General features: G+C 41.9%; 1 protein-coding gene across 7 annotated transcripts in view; it reads left to right on the top strand.

Annotated features, from left to right (window-relative positions):
• Positions 1 to 24,821, top strand: part of ehbp1 (EH domain binding protein 1) — a 147,046-nt gene that overhangs the window by 118,800 nt on the left and 3,425 nt on the right. For all 7 annotated transcript variants that reach the window (XM_023963398.1, XM_023963397.1, XM_023963396.1 and 4 more), the window contains 2 exons: positions 19,896 to 19,995; positions 20,783 to 20,856. In XM_023963398.1, coding sequence (XP_023819166.1) covers positions 19,896 to 19,995; positions 20,783 to 20,856 — 174 coding nt within the window. The remainder of the gene's footprint in view (positions 1 to 19,895; positions 19,996 to 20,782; positions 20,857 to 24,821) is intronic.

Raw genomic sequence — 24,821 nt, 5'->3', positions numbered from 1 at the left:
GTAATTGGGGTGGTTAATTTATTTACTCAGAGGCAGTTCACAGCACATTAAATAATAGAGATAATTGAACAAGAATTGTCAAGTGTCTTCTGATATCAGACACATTACAGGAGGGAGAGTGCATAAAACTCCGTTCCTCTGCCCCCATTGTTTATGGTAATTAAGTACACAGATTTATTCCTTGGTTGCCTTCCAAGCTTATGGCAGGCACCATTGTTGTCTTCTATTAATATGTAATCAGTAAATAGTTTAATTTTCTAATCAGCGGTTGGAGAATTCACTTTCTAACAACTCTTAATTACTGCTGGGCTCTAATGAGTCTCACAGTGCTGCTGCAGCCAGCCAATCAGAGGCCGGACCTGCGTCAGGGGAGAGTTTGAATTCCTGTGGTGCCCCCTCTTGACTAATGAACTTGTTATTCTTGCAGCACTGGGCACACTGTCCTTCAGATATGCAGTTTTTAACTCCTGCAAATTTTAGAGGTTTTTTTTTAAAGGTATACGAAGAAACTAAATTCCATTTCAGGCTTTTTAATCATCAGGATCCATGTTTGCTTTTCAACCACAATGCAGCTTTATTGATAACGCAAAACAAACATATTAATTTTAAAGTTTTACTGAGGGCATACTATACTATACTATACTATACTATACTATACTATACTATACTATTCTATACTATACTATACTATACTATAGTTAGGGGTTAGTCCTGAGCTGGGAGACAAAGATGGCGCCTGTGTTCGGCAATGCCTCTGCTCGTCTCATGTTATGTAGAGTGATAGTGATTGTTTTTACTATGTATGTGATCATGTCAGCCCGATTAACAAACGGATATGTTGCTGCTTTGCGGACCTATGGCCGGGACTTTCTCCTTCAAATCAAAGAGCAAATGGAGTCTGTCTTTGAAACATGGGACAGCTACAAACAAACATTTCCTCCACCATTTATTTGTGCGGCTGGCCTGTCAGATGTACTATATCTGCCTCGACCTCCAAGGAAAAGGAGAAAGCAGAGGAAAAGAGGTCTTAGGGCTGGACTCCAGGTAAAGTGCAGACGAGCCTTACACTTGGAATTCACCGGCCCGGATCTGCGTTATGGGAAACGCGCAAGATGCCTGCGTCCGATTCCTCTTCAGGAGGCCTGCAGCGGCACAGCCTCGCCGCCGACATCGCCTGCTCGGATTACGTCGGCTACTGTCCTGGAGCCCCAACAATGCTGGCATTCTCACCACCGGATTACTGTACCGTCCCTCACTTCCGTGTTTTCACCGGTATATACTCAGCTTCCACCGCAGCGGACACCCGACTGGAAGTCACGTGACCGCTGGACTTGTCTGCTACCAATCCCGGTGCACCCCGCTGCCGCTTCGATAGTGACGTCACCACCAACAATACAACTTGGCTTGCTGAACACTCGCTCTATTGCCAACAAATCCTTCTCATTGACTGATCTCTTTTCAAGACAAAACCTTGATTTTATGTTTCTGACTGAGACTTGGCAAAAAGAGGAAGAGTTTATTCATTTAAACGAACTCTGTTTGGAGGGCTGTTCAGTCATCGGGAAGCCCCGCCCCTCTCGCCGTGGTGGGGGTGTGGCAGTTGTGTATAAGGACAACTACACATGCAAAGACATGAACACCCAAACGTTCTCATCTTTTGAATCTCTGTCATTCAAAGTTGATACGTCAGATCCATTTTATTGTGTTTTAGTCTACCGCCCCCCGGGTCCTGCTGCTCCCTTTTTACATGATTTTAGTGACTTTCTGTCTTCCATCATAAAACTGGAAAGGGTTTTAATACTAGGGGATTTTAACCTTCATATAAATGATTGTTCATCCTGTCCAGCAATGGAATTTTTATTTTTGACTGAAACCTTTAATTTTGAGCAACATGTCTCTGACCCCACCCATCAAAAGGGCAACACTTTGGACTTAGTTTTTTCTCTTGGTCTGAGCATTACTAATCTTTATGTGGAGGATGTACATATGAGTGATCATAGTGGTGTCTTCTTTGAGCTAAACGTCACTCCTGAACCTGTTTCCTCATGCATACTGTCTCAAAGGCGCATCATCACCGCCAACACTGATGGACGTTTTTCAGCGCTGTTTGACCCCCACTTATTTAAGGAATGTTCTGATGTTAACAATCTGATTGTTCGTTTTAGTGATCACTGTGTCACAATCCTGGATCAGGTGGCTCCTGTCAAATCCAATTTATCAAAGAAAAAAGTGTGTCCCTGGATAAATGAAACCATCCAAAATTTAAAGAGACAGTGTCGTCAAACTGAGCGTCTTTTAAAATCCACCAATCTCATGGTCCACAGACTGCATCTTAGGGATCTCGTGTCCTCATACAACGAGATGGTGAAAGATGCCAGATCTAACTACTTTCGCCAGCTAATATCCTCAAATAAGAAGAGCCCAAAAGTTTTGTTTGACACGATAAATTCTATTGTTGGTCCTGCAGCCCCAGTACCCCCTGTGTTCTGCAAAGCCGACTCCAATGAATTTCTCAAGTTCTTTGCAAATAAGACTAAGAAGATCAAAGAGCAGCTCCCACCTCCTTGTTGTGATGATGGTGTTGTGGTGGAGCCTGTTTCCCACAAATGGTCTACTTTTAGGCCTGTCACTCTGGAGGACATATCTGCTCTGTTGACCAAGTTGAAACCTTCTACTTGTCCATCTGATGTCATTCCTTCCAAACTCTTCTTAAAGGTGTTTGAGACCATCGGCCAAAGTGTCACTGAAATGATCAACCTTTCACTTTCCACTGGTGTTTTTCCAAACGCATTCAAACATGCCATAGTGGAGCCTCTGCTGAAAAAGTCTAATCTGGACCCATCAGTCTTCCAGAATTATAGACCCATCTCAAAGCTTCCATTTATCTCAAAGATTCTGGAAAAGGTGGTAGCTGAACAATTGTCAGAGTTCTTGGATAAAAGGAGCATCTATGACACTTTTCAGTCAGGTTTTCGTAAACATCACTCCACAGAGACAGCCCTGCTGAAGGTGTCCAGTGATATTTTGATGTCTGCTGATTCTGGCAGACACACGGTCCTTGTCTTACTAGATCTTTCATCAGCCTTTGACACGGTTGACCACCAGATCTTATTGGACAGATTGAGGGACCTGATTGGTTTGTCAGGGTCAGTTCTCCACTGGTTTTCCTCTTACTTATCCGGTCGGAATTTCAGTGTCATGGCCAACCACAAAATGTCTCAGTCAGTAGACTTACTGTGTGGGGTTCCCCAGGGCTCTGTTCTAGGCCCTGTTCTGTTTCTCCTATACATGATCCCTCTTGGAAAGATCATTCAGGATTTCAGTGATGTTTCCTACCATCTCTTTGCTGATGATATCCAGCTATATTGCTCTTTTAAGCCCTCCGAGACACACAAGCTGGATTCTCTGATGAACTGCTTGATGCAGATAAAACAATGGCTCTGTAAAAACTCTCTGCAACTAAACTCAGAGAAAACAGAAACCTTAGTTGTTGCCCCTGATGATGCTATACCAGGGATTAAGCAGCACTTGGGTTCTCTTGGCCAGGATGTCAAACCCAGCCTTAGAAATTTGGGTGTCATTTTTGACAAAGATATGTCGCTGGAGCAGCACTCCAAGCAGTTGATCAGGAACTGTTTCTTCCAGTTGAGGAACATTTCTAAGCTACGGAAGATGGTGTCATATGAAGATCTAGAACTTCTTATTCATGCCTTTGTTTCTACACGGCTAGACTACTGTAACAGTCTGTTTTCCTGTATGAATAAGAAGGAGCTGTCTCGCCTGCAGCTGATCCAGAACTCTGCTGCGAGGATCTTGACTCGCACCAAGAGAAGAGATCACATCTCCCCGATCCTCAAAGCTCTTCATTGGCTCCCGGTTGCTTACCGCTACCAATACAAAATTCTAGTTTTGACTTTTAGGGCCCTTCATTCCCAAGCTCCTCCATATGTTTGTGATCTGATCGCCCCTTACAGACCATCTCGTGCACTGAGGTCTGCGGATCAGAACCTGTTGATGGTCCCTCGCACACGGTTCCGAACTAGAGGAGACAGATCCTTCCAGGCTGTTGCTCCCAAACTCTGGAATGAACTTCCATTGTCGCTACGTTCCCTGGACTCTGTGAATTCTTTTAAAAGTCAACTAAAAACTTTTTATTTTTGCAAAGCATTTTAACTGAAACTACTTTTATTGGGCTTGAGATGATTGTTTTACATAGTTTATGCTTTTTATATTTTATGTTTTTATGTTTTTATATGTGTATGTATACATATTTTAACCTGTGAAGCACCTTGTGACCTTTGTCTGCGAAAGGTGCTATACAAATAAAATTTACTTACTTACTTACTTACTTACTATACTATACTATACTATACTATACTATACTATACTATAATGCTGGATCACCATCATTCTCCAACACAAACACTGCAAAACCAGGTAGCCTAAAACTAGGAAAAGAACACTAATCTAAATCATAAAATCACTAGAATGTAGTACAATTATCTGTCCATGCAGCACGTTATTTTCATTAAACAGGAAATCTAATAATAAGGGAAAATGCTTTTAACATTATAGAAGGGTCATTGGAAAATTAAGGTGAAAAGGTAAATGTTTTATAGAATTACTTAGAATTGAATGTCTGTTAGCCCAATAAAAAGTTTTTTTTCCTGTTCTAAGCAAATGTTTTGCTTTTTCTTAGTTTTTACATTCGTACTTGTTGTTCGTTTTGATTTAGTCACAAAATGCTAGTGTAATTAGTGGAAATTACTCATTTTCGAAACACAATCAAATTAAATGAGAATATGATCTTAGTGCAATTTGGCCCATTCTATTAAATCCTCATAAAGTTTAAAACTCGCACTTATTCTTAGAACATAAACCAAAATTTGTGGTTCCAAAATAAAAACAATGAATGCCAGTCTAACATTTACTGAACTTTAAAATAACATCCCTAAAATTGAACCAAACACTACAGTGCAATTTGAGATTTTTTTAGCCTAAATCCAGTTTTTCTATTGTCAAGAGTGTGAAGCATAAATGATTTAGACTCATTTTAATAATTTCCTTGTTTAGAAAATCGTGCCTCTTAATAAGACAAAAAATTCTCAACTGTACTGATTTTGAGAAAATTGTGAATAGGTGTATAGCAAAGATAAGGTAAGACGTCTTAAAACCTAGTAAAATGTCTCGAATGTTTACAAACAAGGTTGTAAATCTTTGTATTAACTCTTTTGCAGTGAACTTTTGTCCAGCCTCTTATTTTTCATAAGAATATATATCTGAGTGAATAAGTCTTTTAGGGGGTAAAATTGTGTTTTATATCTCAATGTTGTTCGCCTGTTTGGTTTATGTTGTGGTCTTACATTTTAACATGTGGTGTTATGCAATCAGTGCTTTGGGTTTGGAGAATTGACCCGTTCAGTGATCACAGCAGATCCGTTACCGGACCAGAGTTCTCAGAACCGTGATCTGGACCCCCTCTAAAACCCGACACAGATATGGTTCACATTCGAGCATAGAATGGAACAGTCACAACATACAAACCAACTATACTGTGGGCTCAAACGGTTTAGGGTGTATGGATTCCGTGGTGTGTTTGCATGCAGAGCCTAGTTCTGTTGGGTGTTTCTGCCTGTCAGGCCACTTCTTCTCTGGTACACTCCCATAGATCTGGCTGAATTGGGTGGTAATGCTAGTCGGTTTGGTTTAGTTTACTTTCACCCACATGGCTCCCGAACCAAATATTGTAGCAGACCAAACTGTAGCTGCTCATTTGGGGCCCTGTTGTCTGAAACGAGTTATAACCAGAACACTTGGAGAAAACAAAAATAGGCAGAATAAAAGCAGCTACATTTCTGAAATAAGAACACATTTACTTAGCAGGCATTTTTAAGCGCTAACCTTTTTATGATTCCTGTTTCTTCAGCTTTACACTGTAGACTAGTCTTTTTTTATCTCTAACACACAGAGCTTATGTAATTTCCTGGTTGGTTCTCTTCTTCTTTTGTCCACAAAAACCAGAATGAATGAATGTCTCAGTAGAGAAATTTCTTTCCATAGTCTCCAGGTTTCTTCCTTCATGAGAGAGTCACACTGAAACTCTTCACCGTAATCTGTTGGCCCATTATAAATGACGTTTTGGAAATACAGTTTGGAGGATTTTGGTCTATTAGAATAAACTACACCCAATTTGTTATTTGCAATCTTGAAATAGTTGGGAGGAATATGAATTTAAAAATCTTTACTAATTTGAGTTTTCAACCCAGTTTGTATTCACTTTAAGATGACCTGAATGAATGACTTATCAATACACTGAATTGATGTAATCTGAATCCAGCGTTTATTGCTTGTGAGCGTGGACGCTTCTCACAGAAGAACTTATCAAACACTCATTGAAAATTCAGCTGCAGGTATAAAGGGGCATTCAGATGCTTTCTGTCGCCTTTGTAGAAAATCCCCTGGCTTCTGTTTGATATCCGCTAACCACCCGCTACCTGGACCTGCAGCTATTTACACACGTTTCAGATCACTGTATAAGCTGCAACAATGGATGCAATTATCCAAATAATGCCACTTAACTCTGCGGCAGAGCTGCCCCTCACCTACTGTGCCCTCGATAAGAGATAAACAAGCAGAGAAAGAAGAGAATGAGTTTGTGCTGTCCCAGATTAACATATGTTTAAAAATGGCTCCCCAAGAAGATAAGATTGACACGTGGTGTTTGGTGGTGCGCTGCTTTAATCTGCCTTTGTGTCTGCAAGCAGATGAGAGGAAAATGGCACAAGGAGAATTCCTGATGTACCTTATTCATGCAGTCTATCTGACAAAGAATCTGAGCAAGGGCTGATGATGGCCTCACCGTGAAGACGTTTAACCTTCCCTCTAAGAATCTGACCAAAAACCTCAATAATTCAAAGACTATATTAGATCGTTATCTACCTTTTTGTTTGTATCAATCAAACTACTTGGAATAAAGTAGACCACACACCACAGGGTTGTTTGGGTATCTTATCTTCAAGGACATCATGATACCATTAGTATCTCAATGGGGTTATAATAGCCTATCATAACTGCCATGTCTTTTGCTCAAATATTGCTGAACAATATGAAATGTGATACATTAAGAATTATACAAAAACTCAAAGCAGTGGTTGGACATTGGTTAAAAAATTATGTAGTCTTTTGTCTCCACTCTCATCCCTATTTATACCAAAAACAAATGGAGGGCTTACAATCAAGCTGACACTTGTTGGAATACGTTTGTCAGGTCAAAAGACAAAGCCCCCATCTGAGCTCATTTTTACTCTCAAAAAACAAACAAAGTACTTCTTAAAAACAAGCCTCCGTTGCAATTAAAATGAATAATAAATTAAAACAATGACCCTGCCACATGTTAAAATCATCTTGGGGGTTTTCCAAAGCACAAATTCACAACTGAGGTTCCATTGAGGTGCAACGCAAAGGCAATCAAACCAAATCGAAATAAGTTTTTGTCCAGTGTAGTCCAGATATTCTTAAAAATGCCAAATTAGCTAAAAAAAACAACCTTAACCCGTTCTTTTGTGGAGGGCTTACAAAGATGTCCCATAGAAACCATTAAAATTCTGCCATTCTTGTATTTTGTACTGGTAAAGATGTAGGTGTGGCAAATAAACACTGGTTCTAAAGAAAAATGAAAACATTTGCTGTGGTAGGGATACAAAATCACCCCATACAATGAAAAGCCAGACATTTTATGGTTGTTTTTGCCATGGGTAGATTCTAATTAAAATGGTAACAGTTGCCCTGAATGCACCAACTACTGCACACAAAACCTGTTTTTGATGCTTTTTTTTATTATTAAATCAGCTCGAATTTCTGATTTATTTTTAAAGTATTCGGGGAGAGAGAACTGCTTAGCAAGAGCTTAGAATCCAAAAACATGAAAGTGCTTTGAATGCGAAAAAAAGTCTTAATCTAAAAAAATCTGTTTTTCTAATTATATTTTTGTAATAAAATATGGTATTGTTCACATTTTTGGTATATCTGTACAGGGATCATTACAGCGATGCAGCGTGCACAGGTGGTTTGGCAGAGACTTTTACCTCTGATCCCCTTCCTGACACAACCCTGTATTTTATCCGGGCTGGGGACCAGCACAGAGACACCCAGTCTTGGGCCCATCTTGTGGTCTTATGGCTACATAGCTCTTCCTCAAGAGCGCTTCCCCCAAAAACATGTTGGTGACAAAGGTGAACATTTACAGTCATAACTTTGGACAGGTTACATCTACACGGTGTGTAAGCAATGCCAGACACATTGTGATCTGCTAGATGTGCTTAAAGGCACATAAAAAACACTTTACAAACTTGAATGGTTCAGCAAGTCTAACCACCCAGAGTTTACAGAAGCCAAGAAGAGAAAAGTGAAGCCAAGGTAGCATCATTTGACAGGTAGCGTCTTAGTCACTTTCTTGTTGTCAAGCTAACAGAGGAGTTTCTCCATTTAGGTTTTCTTCAAGAGCAGCTGGTGGAAGGAAAACATCAGGGAAGATTGTATTTTCCTACTTCTAACAAAAATAATTAGGATTTTTAGTTTTTGTTTCAGTTGGATCTCTGAGCTCCAGCTGGGTCGGAACTCAGGTGAGGACCATCTCCACACAAAAACCTTCTCCTTCTAAGTGTTTGAGCAAAAAAAAGCACTTAATACTCAGCCTCCCCTCCAAATCCAGTACAGTGGTACCTCCCTCACACTCAGATGTCTTTCAAACATTCTTTAACAGTGGGGATGGGGGGGTTAGGAAGATTAGGGATCAGGATCCTCTCAGCATTCTCTGAGAATCTTCAGATAAAACAAACTTAGTGGATGGAGTCAAGAAGAGAGAAGTAAGGAGGTGCTTGTGAGGGTGTAGTTTGTTTTGCATCTTTAAGATGTAGAGGTGAGATTTGTAAAGTGCTTCCCACATTGCTGCATTACAGTGTTCATGTGTCTGGTTGTCTTTTCCTTCTCGGAATTTTTACATCCTTGTGCAGTTTTCCAAACTGATTCCGAAGCAGTGAAAGTTGCACTCTGTGGGTTGAACACTGCTACATTTACAGGCTGCCAGTGAGTAAATGTGACATGGAGGGGTTTTATTAGGGACAACTGGGGGGGGGGCTGCCTATGGTAATCTGCTCTTTATTGGAGCATCCCGCCAACACTTTCATCAGCTGCCCCTCTGCCTCAGACCTCATGCAGCTGCTGGTCCGAATCCAGCTGCGGATTACCAAACACATCATCACTAATAAGGAAATTGCAGAAAAGAGCCACACAACCCCTATCATAAAAGCCCCAGAGAGACTTTTTAGCAACAATGATCTACCAAACACAGACACAGAGGCCAAAGGCACACCCAGGAGCAACACATCCTCAAGGGGGCTGGCTTGTAAAAGAAAAAATAAATTTTTCTTACTAGAATTTAGGGGTGCAACAGATCACAAGATTCATAGTTCGGCTCGTGTCACGGTTTTAGAGTCACGGTTCTATAGATCAGTAAAAAGGAAAAAATAGGAAAAGACAACAAAGTAAAGCCTACAATTAATTTTTAAAAATCTTTGAGTACTTCAAAACATATATATATATATATATATATATATATACCAATAAATACACATCATATAAATATTTGCTCATAGAAACCTAATAAAAACAAAACATTAATTAATGACATCTTTGAACTCAAGATATTCCTTTTTATAATACTCAGGCTGCCCATATAATAAATCATCACACATACATCTAGAAAACAAAGCCCAAATTATATGAAAAAAATTAGTAAAAGATTTCAGAATATGCTAGTTAACATTCTTTCCCCATGTCCCCTGCTGCTATAAAGCCCCTCCCACTGGTTACAGAGAAGCAGTGGCTTTCTCCTGTTATAGTGCGGGGCGGATGCTGCTCCTCACTGGGAGAGTTTGAACGATTTCATGAATGACTTTTGAATGATTTCATGGAGACGCGCACTGCTCCTCAACGCTTTTGTACAGTTCTTCAAAATAAATAAACCTGATATCTGATCATTCACATCCTCATTGTGAGGTCAGTTATTGGATTACTATTGATTTTTTTTTAAATTATCATTTGAATATTAAAAATCTGATTACCGGTACTCCCAATTACTCCAATTTTTGTGTGCATGTAACCTGAATTAATAAAGTGAAACATAGAGTTTATGATCATGTGAATTTCAATGTAAGGCCACCAAGGGTTGACGTGTTCGGCCACTTTCCCTCCTCCAGAATGAAGAATGAATTGGTGCAGACCAAACAGGGCAGTGTGAAAGCACCCTTACTTTTCTCCTAACGTTTTCATAAATTGCTTTTAAAGGAAAAGTGTCGCTCAAGTATACCGGGACATGTTTCATTGTTTGTTTTAATACAGTTGATATTATTCAATTAGAAACCACAGCTTGACCACATGATTGAATTTCTGCCTTGCAGTCAATTAAAAGGGCTTTCTTATGGTAACAGATGTGGTGGCACTCAACAATGCAGGTTAATGATGAAGGTTTGGTCAGTAATTACGGCATTCACGTGCTAACACAGCTGCTTACCGTGCTGCTGTTGACATGCCCCCTCCCCACACACACTCCTGACTATTTCCTATTGTAATGAGCACTCCAGGCTACAACTGCCAGCAGCTGTTTGTCCCCATTTATTTCCATTTAAATGTCTATTTAAACACAGCGGCTCTTCATCTGCTTGTCAAATGAGGGACATCATGATCCACTCTGTTAGTGCCGAAACTAACAGTAGTTGTCATATTGTAATTAAATAATGTTATGAATACCATAAATGTAATAAAGTTCTGATTGAGAAGATAATTTGTCGACCATGAAATCAGACTTTAGTTGGAAGAAATGGCGCAGAGACGATCGCTCATTAATTTGTCGCATAAAATCATTGTTCACCTTCCTGTCACACTGCGTGTAATGGGACACCACTCACATTTGTTCCAACATCTCACCCCGGGGGAGTTTGAACCCTTTACACACACACACGCGCACACACACACACACACACACCCACACCCACCCTCCACTGTCCCTGCTTTCGGGACAGGCAGAGCCACTGATGCTAAAGGACTGCAGCTGTCTGTTAACTAGGCGGGTGGTGTGTGTTTTTTCATGGGGGGGCGATGAATATTTTTGCTGACCAAATCCATCATTCATACATGTCTTCATCTGTAAATTGTTCATGATCAAGATTGTGCTGTTTTGGTTCCTGGGCATTTCTATGAGCTGAGAATGTGATGACGCAAAACCTTTAAAAATAACTTGAATTCATGGCTAATGATATTTCATTTCTGTCTTCCTCCTCCTGAATACTCTTAAGCTAAAAACAGCAGACAGACACCCACAGTTATGCAAAAATTACTCTGAAATAGAAGAAATTTTGCTTTTACTTTTTTTTAAATAAGTATTTGCTGATGCAGCCAGTGACTCAGCTCGTCCCACAGATAGTTAAATCAAACTCAATGTCCTCATTCGTTCTCTTAGCAGCAGGCAGAGAAAAGAGCCGTTTGTTTTGGATATTTACACTCTTGAAACCTTAAAGTTTGAAAAATGTAAATTACACCAACAAGCCCACTTCTTCGAAGCACCGGTCTGTTTTTGGTTCAGGCATTAATCCTTTAACATCAAAGCTTTAGCTCCAGTGTTGAGGTTCTATGAACTACCATAACTCTTCAGTCGTTTACACAATTAACGTCTTGGGTTGTGGATCAACATCCAACACTTTTCAAACATAAAGTGTTGCATATTGATGCAAAGCTGGTATGAAACACTGCTTTTTGAATCATCTGACTCATGGTTATTGTGTGAACAGTCAAAGATTTCTGTATGTCTAAATGTTCGTATTATTTAGGCTTCGTAGGCAACATCTCTGGTGTTAGCAGAATTTCTTGCATGTGCTTTTAGACTGTTATACTGAATTTTGATTGACTTTTAATGACTGTGTTAAAAATGATATAAGGTCCTTTTAATATTTTTAAACTTGGTAGAGACATAGTTTTAAGGTATAAAAGATGAGAAGATTCTCTTTGGGAAAGGAGACCTCAGTCGCTCTGAGACGCTGGTAAGGCTTTAAAACAACGTTCAAAGTGATTTAGAAGTTAAGTGATGTTCTTAAAGCTTCTGATGTTTTTCTGCTGATCCGGAGTCCAAAACTCAAGTCATGTACACCAAGAGTCTAAACCTTTTCAATGTCAAGATGGTCTGCAGGATTGCTGGTTTTGGAATTTCTTGAGTCTCCCTCTGTTTTGTGATGCAGATAGGGGTGTGTTTCCTCTCTGCAGATTTATGCTGTTTGTTTTTCAAACTCACCTGCTGATAGTTACCACCATCAGCAGGTTGTGGTTTTAAACAGTCAACGTGTGTTTCTCCTCCCTGAACAGCTCCCACCGTGGGAGGGGGTCTCGGGTCTGCAGATTTGAACATGTTTCACATAGATACATCAGAGAATGCCTCACATAAATAGCATTGTTGACCCCACCACCCCATGCACACATACTCCTCCATGTGAGTTTTCAGCAAGCTGTTGTGATGACGCAACCCCCCCCCCCCCCACCTCCCCCAGCCGGGCCACACTGAAGCAGAGGAGCCATCAGAGAGAACGAACCCACAGCCTGACAAACACACCAGGTTTTGGTTTAGCTAAATCCTACAGATAATGGCCACTGTGTCAAAGACTTAAGATAGCAGGAGGGGAGAGGGTGGTTTATGGGGGGGTTACTTTGGGGTTTTGCATCACTTGCTTTCTGCTGGGTGGCCCTGCTTGTCAGAGAAAAAGAAGGCAAACGGATGGAAAAGGAGAGAAAAGCATTTAATGTGGCGCATTGAGAAGAAGAGGCTCTTAATGCCTTCAAAGGCAGCCATTCATTTATTCTGACACACGCACATGCGTGCACGCGCATGTGCACAGCCCCCTTTGTCATCTTTCAGCTGTTTTTAACATCTGTCCGGCCCACCAGCATCCACCCACCCACCACCTTACTGTGTGCAGCAAATTATTAGATTCTTGATGTGAGGAGAAAATTTCCCACTAAGATTCAGGAGGAGAAGATGACTGTGCTGTTCGGGGGCTGATAAGAACTAGTGGGGAGGGGGTTAATAAGCTACACGCTCAGGTCATCAGGCTTTTCACTGGACCAGAGGAGGAGTGAAGCCAAGGGGAGGAGATGAAGCAGATCCAGCTTCAGTCACTGAATCACCATCATCAAACAAAAGAATTTATCAGAAAAGCCTGAAAGAATAAAAACAATTTTTAATTTTGAATTTTTCCTAACACCCCCCCCCCCTACACACATACAGAGATACACATTTTCATTCATTTTTGTTTAAAATGATTTTCAAATGCACAGGTTTGGTTTTCATATACTCATTAAGTAGTTTATCATGTTTATGTTCATTTATCTACAAACACCTGTTGACTTTAGAAGAACACGTTAAAAAGGTAAATATTACTGTATTTCTAACATTCGTTTTAGGTTGTTTTTTTTTATTCTTAGATTTTCTGCACATTAAAGAAGCATCACCATTGTAGGAGGTTGTGGTACTTCAGGTTTTGGGCTGGGAAACTGTCCCCTTAAAGCTGGGGTGTCAAACCCAAATCCACAGAAGTCCAGGACTGGACTGGTTCAACTTGAAATTGACCCTGTTGCATGAATTCTACCTAAACTCATAACAGCTGCAAAATATTTAATTTTTTTCCTAAAATAAATCTTTAAAAACCATTGATATTCCCTTTTTTATCCACACCTTTCCATTTTATTTTTTTAATAAATCATACCACTGATCAAAACGGGAAAAATAAAAAATAAAAATGAAGTAGCAAGAAAAATGGTGCAACAATGAAGTTTGTATGAAGTTCAGTTTGCCGCTTTGTGAGGCACAAATAGATGATACTTGAAACTGGAAAAATCTGTTGCACTTATTTTCTTAAGTCCTCTCCAGAGTTTTTATGCATTTGTTTTTAACAGGCCACATATTTCTACAGTTAGAATGTAAAATGAAAATGTCCTATAGTAGCAATAAGAAACAAACCTGCATTACAGCTCAGTTTACTGCTCTGCTGGCTGCTCTTAGCGTCTCCTCTTGGATAAAGGTTTATCAATGAGATCAATCCAGGCTTTGAGCTGAAGAAACCCTCAGTACTAAATGATGGTGTAAAATGACTCAAAGAGGTAAGAACCTCCAATCGAGGGCTTTTGACAGGCTTTCAGCACGCAAACATTCTAGCAGTGTATTGTGGGATTTGTAGTGTAGCTGGCAAGCTAACATGCAGTGTCCAGCTCATGGAATTTGAGTTTGACAAGCCGCTGAGCAAACAGATTAGAACTGAAATCCTCTTGTGTTGGACAGATTTTACTGTTCCAAAAGGGGGCTATGCATGTTGTGATACACGAGGTGTATATTTGTATAAACCCCTTTTGGATTTGAGGCTACACTTAATTTATAATAATTATGTTTGTATGCATTTCTTGTTGGACCAGACGGAAAAAAAGAATAGTGAAGGAGATAGTAGGGTGTTAGAGATGGGAGACCAGGGTATAAGGGTTCAACCCCTTGTTTTTCTTTTGAATTTAACATTTTATCACTTTTGACTTCAGGATTGGAGGAACCGCCCAATGTTTTGGTGTAACTTTACAGTCACAGTTTAAACAACTGGACAGTTTCTTTGCAGAGAAAGACTACACTTTCTCTTTCTCTTCAGATCTTCATGTGCAGCAGGAAGTTTTCATGAGAAAAAAATCCTTTTTGTAAACTTTTATTATGCAACTTTTTTCTTGAAAATGCCCATGCAGTTCAAAACTGAAGATATTTGTCCAGCCGTCATTCACAGTTGGACAAATTTCCTACGATTCCCGTGATGCTTGTTGTTGTGGATACACAAAAATGGCGCAACCCTTCTGGTTTGAGTCGCTGTTGGGGAGCTGAAGAGTTCAGAGTCATTGTGACTTTAGCACGGGGTGGGGGTGGGGGCTGTCATTGTTTGCCTGAGGCGTAAAGCAGACTCTTTCTATAAACTAAAAAATAAAAAAAGGTACAAAAAACTCCAAGCAGCACCTTGGCATGAGGTCTGTGCCCCCCCCCCCCCCCCCCCCCCCCACCTTGTCTCACAGCTAATAAGGGGCGCTTTGGCTGCTCCCACTCACCTCCATAATGGAAGAGAGCCCCCCGTGGAAAGGAGCTGGTGAAGATCAGGCTGCGATAGGAGGATGGCTTTTTGCCTTTTGTCATGAGATGATGAACGGGGACACCCCCCCCCCCCCCCCTCTCTCTCTGCTGCTCTGCTCTGGGGAGGCAATGGAGCTGGGGGTGCTGAGGCTTTGTGGCTGTGTTTGTATGCTAAAGGAGTCCTTTATGAAATCTTTCAGAGAACATCAGCAGGTGACCACCCCCCCCCCCCACTCTAGCATTTCAGCCAAAAGAGAGAGGCAGCTCATATGTTCTCTCTCTCCCCCCCCCCCCCCCCCTCCAGTTTATTAATTACCTGAAGTCCTCTGGCCCTTCAGAAGGCTCTCAGCTCTGTCCCCCCATTGAAACACCACAAGCTCGTCCAAAGGGGGGGGGGGGGGGGTAAAAACAGTGTTGATGAACATCTTCCAGCTCAGAGCTAATGAAGGTGAGCTCATCTGAAAAGCCGTGTGTGTGTGTGTGGGGGGGGGGGGGGTGGTGGTCAGGTCTTCTTCAGAGACTGAGAACATCTTCCTCATTCTTCCCTGATAGAATTGCTGGTTCTGTCAGACTGAAGTCTGAAATCCTGCAGGAAACTGCAGGATTTTATTAAAATGTTCTAAAAGATGTTCTGAGAACGAAAGACTGGTTCCACACAGCTTGGAGATGCAGCACAGCCGGACCACACGTGCGCACCCCAGCTGCTGACAAAACTTTTCCAGTTTCTGGAAATCTATCCTCTTCTCTTTTGGTTGCTTCAGTCACACTTGTCTCACAGGTGGATACGGGCTGTATGCAGGCAAATAATGGTCAAACCTTGGGTGGCTCACAAGAAATAACAAGGCCATAGACCGCTCCATGAACCCGTAGAGCCAAAATGTTTGTGCAGGATTTTCTGCAGGGGTACTGCGGGCGACAGGTCGACAGATCGAAGCGAAAACTTCAACAACACATAAGGTTGAAGTCGGTGAGGCACAAGCATGTCTTAGGGATTTTTTTTTATGTTTTTAACGCCCGTAACCTGCGCACTGTTTAAGTAGCCTGTAGGTACTGTTCAAGTGATAAGTGCGTACTCCATGCATGCAGCCTGACTGTTAGAAATGATGAAATTAAACAAGAGTGTTGTAATCCTACAGACACTTCTGTATCAACCCATGCATGCAGCTAATGACTAGTGTCATTAGTAAGGGCACCGTACGACAGCATCACCTGTACATCGTGTGTAACTTACATTAGCGTCACGATACACTTCCCACATTGACAATAATACGTCCCGTTTTAGTGAGAACCACAAAACACACCTGCACTTTCTTTAAGATGCAGCCGCTCCTGTCTACGGGGGCTGGACAACGCAAAAGCCCCCATCACCCGTACGGGTCAACCCCTCATACTGGTGCATGTAACTAAGGCTTTAGTTAGATCAAGACTTGAGGACCCCCCCTACTGCATGAAGCCGGCCCCCGTCATATATGTTGTCTGCGTTGGCCTTCTAACAAGCTCTAACCCAATCACAAAACACACCCATCCTCTCCTCTTGTTTCTTCTGCTTCTTCCTGATGTCTGAGGAAACACTGCAGAGAGATGAGCCAGAAAACAAGTTCAGCTCCTCCTCCTTATATTAACATGTCAGATGGACAAATTGGATGAGCAGTTATTGGATTAGATGACAGAGCGATGGAATAAGAAATGAGACGCAGAAGACACAAGAAAGGAGTCATTTGGTTTTACAGCAATAAGCCTGAGATTTGAGAAAATGAAACAATTGCAGGATTCTATTATGATATCAGAGAAACTATTCTTCTGATTTACTGATTTGTAAAAAGTGAAAAATTTAATCTCCAATCTGCAGTTTTAAGATTAGACAATAAATCTTTATATTTTCACTTGTTGGAAGTTGAACTGACAGAAAATAAGAGCATGCTCAGCGAACTGCAGCACATCTCAAAACCAACATCATGTGAGTTTTTACATTCCTATGGCTCTTGAATGCAGCACTGGGATCTGCTGGGATCTTGATCTTGTTTGCTTTCATACTTTTTGTGGCGTATTTCCTGTTGCTCTGTCTCTGACCATCTTCTGCTCTCCCTCCAACCTTCTTAATGCCTGGAGGACCTTGGTGCTGCTGGACACGCATCTTTGTGCGCTTGTGTTTTGGTTGTGTTTGTGTGTGAGGCTGAAACCAGAGAGCAGCAGACAGTAATCAGATAGATGGCTGCCTGGAACAGGTGAATCAGTTCTATCTTTACTGTGCGGGTCTCAGCTGATGCTATCGCACGCGTTCTCTCGTGTAACACTGATGTTAATGACGGGAAGGTTTCCCGTTTCCGTCAGCCACGACTCCTCGCCTTTTGATGTCCTGATCAAACACATGTCAGTGCCAGGTCCGCTGCCTCAGCCCGCCAGAGTTTGGCCCAATCCTGCTTGGTGTCGCGCCGTGTAAGGCGAGCAGCAAGACCCAGAATGCAACTTGCCAAACTGCCGGATGCTTTGATCCAAGATGGCCCCCCCGAGAGCCAGCAGGGATCCGCAGCACCTTTGAGCCAAGGCTGCATTGAGAAATAGGGCGCCGCCTGCCAGCCGCATCCGCTCGTCTTTGTGCAGCGCAGTCTTCAGCAGTTTCTCTGTCAGTTTCAGTCTGAACACAAGGAAGCCGTCAGCACACTTTATCAATTCTGCCTTTATTTACGTCCATTCACTTACACTTTAGAATGGGGTTCCAGAGCATTGGTCACCAACACTCAGTCCGTGGACCAGTGGATACAGAGAACAAAAACCTGAACTACGTTTTTCTGTTTTATTTATAATCTGATTCTGAAGGAAGTTTTCTTTTTGAAAACTATTCGCTTCTCTCCACCACATCTGACTCATTCTTTTTGCATGTCAAGTCGCTCTGTCACGTGTCAAAAATACACCCGCTACTTTCTTAATAGGTTGTACCGGATGCTAACTAGCAAAGTTTTCAAAAACAAACGGAAAAGAGCCAGTGAGTTAACAGAAAAAAAAATCTGTATTTAAAAGACAAAAACAGGAGTCTTTACTCCAAATATGGATTTATTCATTTAATAATATATAATATTATAATAATAATAACGTAAAATATTCATTAACTCACTGTCTGATGTTACAAAGATGCTGCTAATAAAGTTGCTCAGAGGATTCACGTTTTTTTAATCATATTTAGAAAACACCTGTTTTAGTAACTGTATTTTTTTTATCATTTAATTTAACCATTGCCCTTTAAAGGTCAAATGCGACTGGAGTTGGCGTGCGATGTTCTTTTCTTTTTTTTTTTTTAGTTTCCACTTTGACACTTATGGGTTCAAATTGATATCATATTTGAATGGTTCCTACACAAAATCTGGTGTACGAATAAAGTTTATAGCAGCTGCAGATATTATAAAGAGGATGAAGATAAACTTTATCTTCAAAGGTTCAGGGAAACTGAAAGCTAAAAAAGAAAAAATCGGACGCCCACGTCAGCCTTGTACAGGCCAGTCTGTGAAAACATTGTCTGACAAAGGTTGGGGACCGCTGATCTGCAGGATTCAGAATCAAGGATTCACCAGTGTAACTTCAGTCTATTAATTCTTAATATGTTATAGATTTTCCCATTTTTAAACAACATTTGAAGCAGTTTATTATTATTTCCTTAAATTTGCAGCTTTTGCAGTTCAAACATTTAACCCACTGTACCTTTTTTCTGCAGATACTTCAGCATATTCAAAGTTAACTCCACATTTATCAAGTATTTTTTTAGTTCTTAGAGTTTTGTAGGGTTTTTGTAAGCTAGCAGGTGAGCTTTTAAACATAGAGCTCTAAGTTATGGGTGGGGGGAAGGGGGGCAGAGTTGCTCCACGCCAACAGTCCTGCCAACAACTCAGAGTTGAATTTCTAATGAACTACTGCTGCACCGTAGAAACTATGTCCTAGAAAACCACATAGGTTTTTACATTGTGGCTGAAAACAGCATAATCATAATTCAAAGACCATTAAGAATGCTTTGAAAGGGAGCCGGTTTAGCTCGTGCTGGTTTGCGGCGACTTCCGTCCATGAAATCCGGGTTCGACTCCGGGCTGCTCCCTGTTCCCTTCTCTACCTCTGCCGGTTCCAAGCCCGGTTTGAGAAGGTTGCGTCAGGAAGGGCATCCGGCGTAAAACATTGCCAAATCTACCATGCGACTCGTTCGCTGTGGCGACCCCTGATGGGAGGAGCCGAAAGTGGAAGATTAAGAATGCTTTGAAAATAGATCAAAAGATGATTGGAGTGGGTCCTTAAGCTGCTGTTTCCTGTGTCAGCATCCTTCATCCTGCCTCCATCCTCCTCTCTGAGGTCGTCAGAGCATCTGTTGGATCTGAAACATCTGCTCCTGGAGAAGAAACCTGTGATTTGTGGAACAGAAACATGGAGATCATTGCTTTTACCTAAAATGTTGTGACTGAAAGTGCTCTGAAAGTAGCAAACCTCTCATTTATAAAGGTATTGATCACCATACCTGTGGGCAAAACCTAGCTCGGGGTGGGGGGGTGGTTCCTGACTGTGGTCCTGCTCTCTCTGCATCAGCTGTGGCTGGCAGCAGAGCTTCAGCCATGCACCAAAGTGGAGCAAGTGTTACAGCAAAGAGGTGTGCTGGGTGGGAGGGGTTCCACTCTGTGCTGTGTGTGTGATGTGATGTGAGCTGAAATGTTTGTTTGCTTCTTCACAGGCAACAACAAGGAGGAGGAGGAGGCCATGATGCAAGAGTGGTTCATGCTGGTCAACAAGAAGAACGCTCTGATCCGGAGGCAGAACCAGCTGTCTCTGCTGTACGTGAGCTCTTTCTGTTTGCCTCCACATTTAGCTCTGAAGCCGACCAAGCCGTCGGGAAATCATGCAGCTCCAGTCGCTGCTGACTGGGGGCGCTAGTCCCCGAACTGAGCTGTGGCGAGTGAAGAAGCAGCGTGACACGTTTGTGCTTCTAAGAGTGAATCAGCGTAAAGCTGAGCCGTTGGGGTCTGACTGAACGACTCCATTCTCCAATTGATTTACATTTGAAGGACATGAAATCAATAGAAACGTGAAGATCGCTGCGCTGGCTCTTTATGTGGTCAGCTGCGACAGGTGAACACTCACACACGCGCTTGCACACTCCCTGCCTTTTTCTTCATTTGTGCTCGTCGGGATTTCAAAGTGGAGCGGAGATTGCAGTATTCATAATCACATTATATCGTGGGAAAGGGGGGGCTCTTAAAGTGGCCAATTGACAGAAGGGCTGATTATGAGCCCTTCCTGCTCCTCTTTGTGGAGGCGAGGAGAAAAGGCGCCTGTGAAGGACAAATTCTATTAAGGGCCAAATTAGCTCATTTTTTTTAATATGACTGAAAGAGGAAAGAATTCAATTTGACCTCAAACACACACGTGCACGCTCACATACACACTGCTTTATTGCAGCTCCTCTCTGACAGACACGTGCACACAGTATCAGTTATGGGCAGTAGATTAATGCGTGGAGGGAGAAGTGGTGGAATCGATGTTTATTGCAGGTTTCTTTAAGTACTTAATGATTTAGTCATTAACATATTGATGAAGTTTGTGTGTTCTTCTGTGCTGCAGGGAGAAAGAGCACGATCTGGAGAGACGCTTCGAACTGCTGAACAGAGAGCTGAGGGCCATGCTGGCCATTGAGGGTGAGACCCACACCCACACACACACACACACACAAACACACACACATATGCAATGAGGCTTCAGCCAGGTTCTTCCCAAAACACCTCATTGCTAGAAATGCTTTTTCCCACTGACAGTCTGGAAGGCAGGAGCTCGGTTTTCCTCACAAACGTTCTCCGGACTATGGAGAACCCGCAGATTAAAATTCTGCGTCTGTTTCCAGATCCGGATTAAGATGCAGAATTTCACCCTGTGATACTTGATCAATGCTATCAGCCTGAAATGCGCTCAGAGAGGCGTTGTGTGCAGAGCAGCAGCTTCATTCTTACAGCTCGTTAGGACAGCCGCAAAGCAGCCATTGTGTCGTATCAAAGTTGTCAGGGTGGGGGGGACAGTTTAATCCCTTTCGACTGCATCCTCTTTGAAAAAATGAACCTTTTGCCAGTCAATGCTAATTGATTTTACTTTTCGACATTGACCCCCCCCCCTCCCCACATCCCCCCCCCTCCCCCCCATTTGGACAGCCATTGTAATTTCTCCGGGCACCTGATAAGCTACCTGCTCCATAATAAATCAATTGTAATTAGCTGGAACGGAGTGGGGGGGGGGGGGGGCCAGAGCTGCACACCCAATCAACAGCTCTTTATGTATAAGGATTTCTGCTGTAAATGTGTGTTTTTGTTGTTGTTGTTGATGTGTGACCGATGGGGAGGGGCAGGAGGGGGGCCGTCATCCTTCATGCAGACTTGTTGGGATTATCAGCTGGCCTTTTTTCCTCCCTGAGGGGGGCACTTAACATCCACAGCCCCTCTTTCTGCTGCAGCTACAGAGCTTGTGTGTCTGTGTGTGTGTGTGTGTGTGTGTGTGTGTGTGTGTGTGAGCGAGCAGGTGTGCAGCCCTTATTTGGTGCTTGGGCAGGTCTATTGAGCGATGGCCGGGCCGGCGGGTAATTGCTGATTTGGTTGGTCAGTCAGTGACACAGACAGACAGAGATGGGAGAAAGAAGCCCTGCCCTGCTGAGAGCATGTATACCTGCAGGCTTTCAGACACACCTGTCCATCTGCGGCCGTTCATCCGCCTGCAGTCACACACTGATGACGCCTGAACAGAGTCCTGTTCAAAAGGAAAAGGTGCAGAAAGGCTGCAGTCTGAACTCCCACACCTCCGAAATGAAATGAATATAAAATACAGCCCCCCCACATCACATAATAGACACAAAGAAAAAATGTAGGTTTTAGTAAAATTCTTGTTGTAAATCCTGCTCTGACTCATCATCAGATGCTGTAGCTTCACCTACAGTTTCTACTCAAAATCAGGATCAATTTTAAGATTTTATTAAGCCAAACAGACTTGTGTCCACTTTGGCTAAAGCTCCGCCCCTCTCATGTTGATCCCTTAAATATTTCTGTCATGGACTTAATTAGATAAAATCAAACTCTTCTGTAAAGGTACTGCTGAGTGAAATGTCATAGAGGGAAATGTCATTTTTGGCATGTTGGACAACTGTAGCTTTATATATATATTTATATATATATGTATATATATATATAAATATATACAAGTCTCTGTTATCTTTAGGGACAACACTCAATCAGGGAGCATCCACTCTGACCAGTTTGGTTCTGTAACTGTCTAATCCAGATTTGGTTTCTTTTGATGCTGTTTTTGGTTTAGCAGGTGTGAAAACTGAACGTTGGTTTGGACCAAACAGGAGAGTCTAACAGTTGAAACGAATAGAAATCAAAGTAGAGGACGGGTTCATCCTGCTAAGTCACGGCTTACTGTTGTTTCCATGGCAATGCACTTTGAAAAATAAAAGCATCAGGTGGAGCTGAAGTTTATAGAGCTGGATGGAAATGATCAGTGAAGGTGCTGATGTCATCTGTGAGCATGCTCAGAGACAACCACCTGCGGAACACCACGTTGGTTTGATGCCAGGTGGGAGAACGCCGTCATCTGTAACGCCACAAAATTGATGCACCCTGCCCTCTGTATCTGCTTACAGAGTGACACCTACGTGCACGCACACACAAGTCTTAAAGGCTGTGTGTGCACGCCCGTGTTTGAAAGTGAACGCCCTCTCAGCGTCTAAAAGGGATTTCTGCATAGACGGGGCCCAGAGTTTTCCTGTTATATGATAAGCTTTTTTATGTTTTAGATCAATATGTAATCCTATGCAGGAGCTTATCCCTTCTCACACACACAAACACACACACACACATGTGCGTGCATGTCATTTGTAAGTCTAGTTGGACCTTGTGACACATCGGGCCACTGCACCACAGACACCGATTGATTAGGGGCCGGTGCAATCCAATCACACAGGAAACTTGCCGCCGACTTTGTTAGATTACGTGGACTGACGGTAACATTCACTACAGAATAGCGCTCCATGTTCTCGCACTTGCCATGTCCTCTGAAGCTAACAGGAAGCTCCCAGCTGCCAGCACATCTGCATCTGATCACTCTCCTTCTGGAAGTTAAGTCTTCAGTTTGATTGAAATTATTTATTTTTTCTATTTTTAGTCTCCAACCTGCTTCTCAATTCGGTTATTTAATTATTTTTAAAGAAAGTAATAACAGGTGGAGGTGAAAAATATTGCTCATCTTGTCACTGATAAGAGTAAAGTTAGTGAGTTTATCATCTGAAGGACGACTTCCACGACTCTTCTATTGTTCTAATCCACTGTAGTTAACCGTGATATAGTTTGAAGCTCCTGCAAGCATTCCTAAAGCTACATTCACAGCGTCCTCATTAACCATCTTCATGCAGCTACTCCCATTGAAAAGTCTATGTAAAGGTGCATTTCAAGGGTCCACCTTTAAAACTATTTTTGGATTCTAAGTATAAAAGGCTTGGCTATTGAACGCTCGTTGAAAGTCAAACTAGCTTAAACTTGAACCAAGCAGGGACTTGGATTTGGTAGTGCCATATGGTTGGCGTCCCTTTAAAGTCACGGTAGTCCAAACCGTTTGAAAATTGATCATGGAGGAGAAATGAATTATTACATTTTTTGCCCGGCCGGAATTCTGTGACACCAAGTTTTTCATTCATCAGAATAGAAGTGTGGAGGAAGAAACCTAGAGCAAGATTCACCAGATCTGCACCGCTTTGACATTTCACACTAAGCCTCTTCCAACTGGAGGTGTTGGACATGTGCTAGTCAGGGCTCGACATAGCCATTTGTCCGCTGGCCCGGTCCTGTTTTTCGAGCAGTGCGGACCACAAGACTTTACTTTACACTTGTCCGCTCGGGCCACTAAAATATTTAACGGTTTATATATTCTTCACCTTTTTCAATAAAGTAAATTTTGCGAAAACGTGTAGATTTACCTCGTCTTCATAATTTAGTTTTTCTGCTAGTCCTGTGTTCAGACTTCAAGGGTTTCTATGGGAAACCTTTGATCCTTTCTCCTTCTCTCCCGCCTGCGCGCGCGCGGCTTTCACTGCCGAGCACCACGCGGCACGCGCTCACTACTTTTTTTTTTCAAACTTTATTGAATGTAACAATTCAATACAAAACAATGTTAAACAGCAACAACGAAGGCACAAGCCAGTGGGTTATTATTACATTTGATTATAAATCCGACACCGTCACTGAAGAGAGACTGAAGCATGTCAGAGATGTGGAAGACATGGCAGGAATAGATAGGAATATGTTGGATGGAGTAGTGGGTATAATTAGTAGTATGGACAGCAAGATATTTAATGAATGCATTGAAGATGAAACTGTATCCACTAAGCTTTAAGCTGAATGTCAAAGAATCAAAGGCAACTCAAAATACCTGAATCTCAGACTCAAATGCAGTAGAATGTTAAACTACTTAATTTTGTTTTTCTTTACAACACTGTAAGCAGTATGTATTTCTAGTTAGCTGAATGATCTCAGTTAGACCTGCACAATATGAGGAAAACTCGCGATATGCGATATCAGAGATTAAAATTGCGATAACGATATAATTTGCTGTATATAAACAAACAGCA

The sequence above is a fragment of the Oryzias latipes genome, chromosome 15 (assembly GCF_002234675.1).
Source record: "Oryzias latipes chromosome 15, ASM223467v1".
NCBI lineage: Eukaryota > Metazoa > Chordata > Actinopteri > Beloniformes > Adrianichthyidae > Oryzias > Oryzias latipes.
Note: the sequence above shows the minus strand (reverse complement) of the source record. Positions and strands in the feature narration are given on the sequence as shown.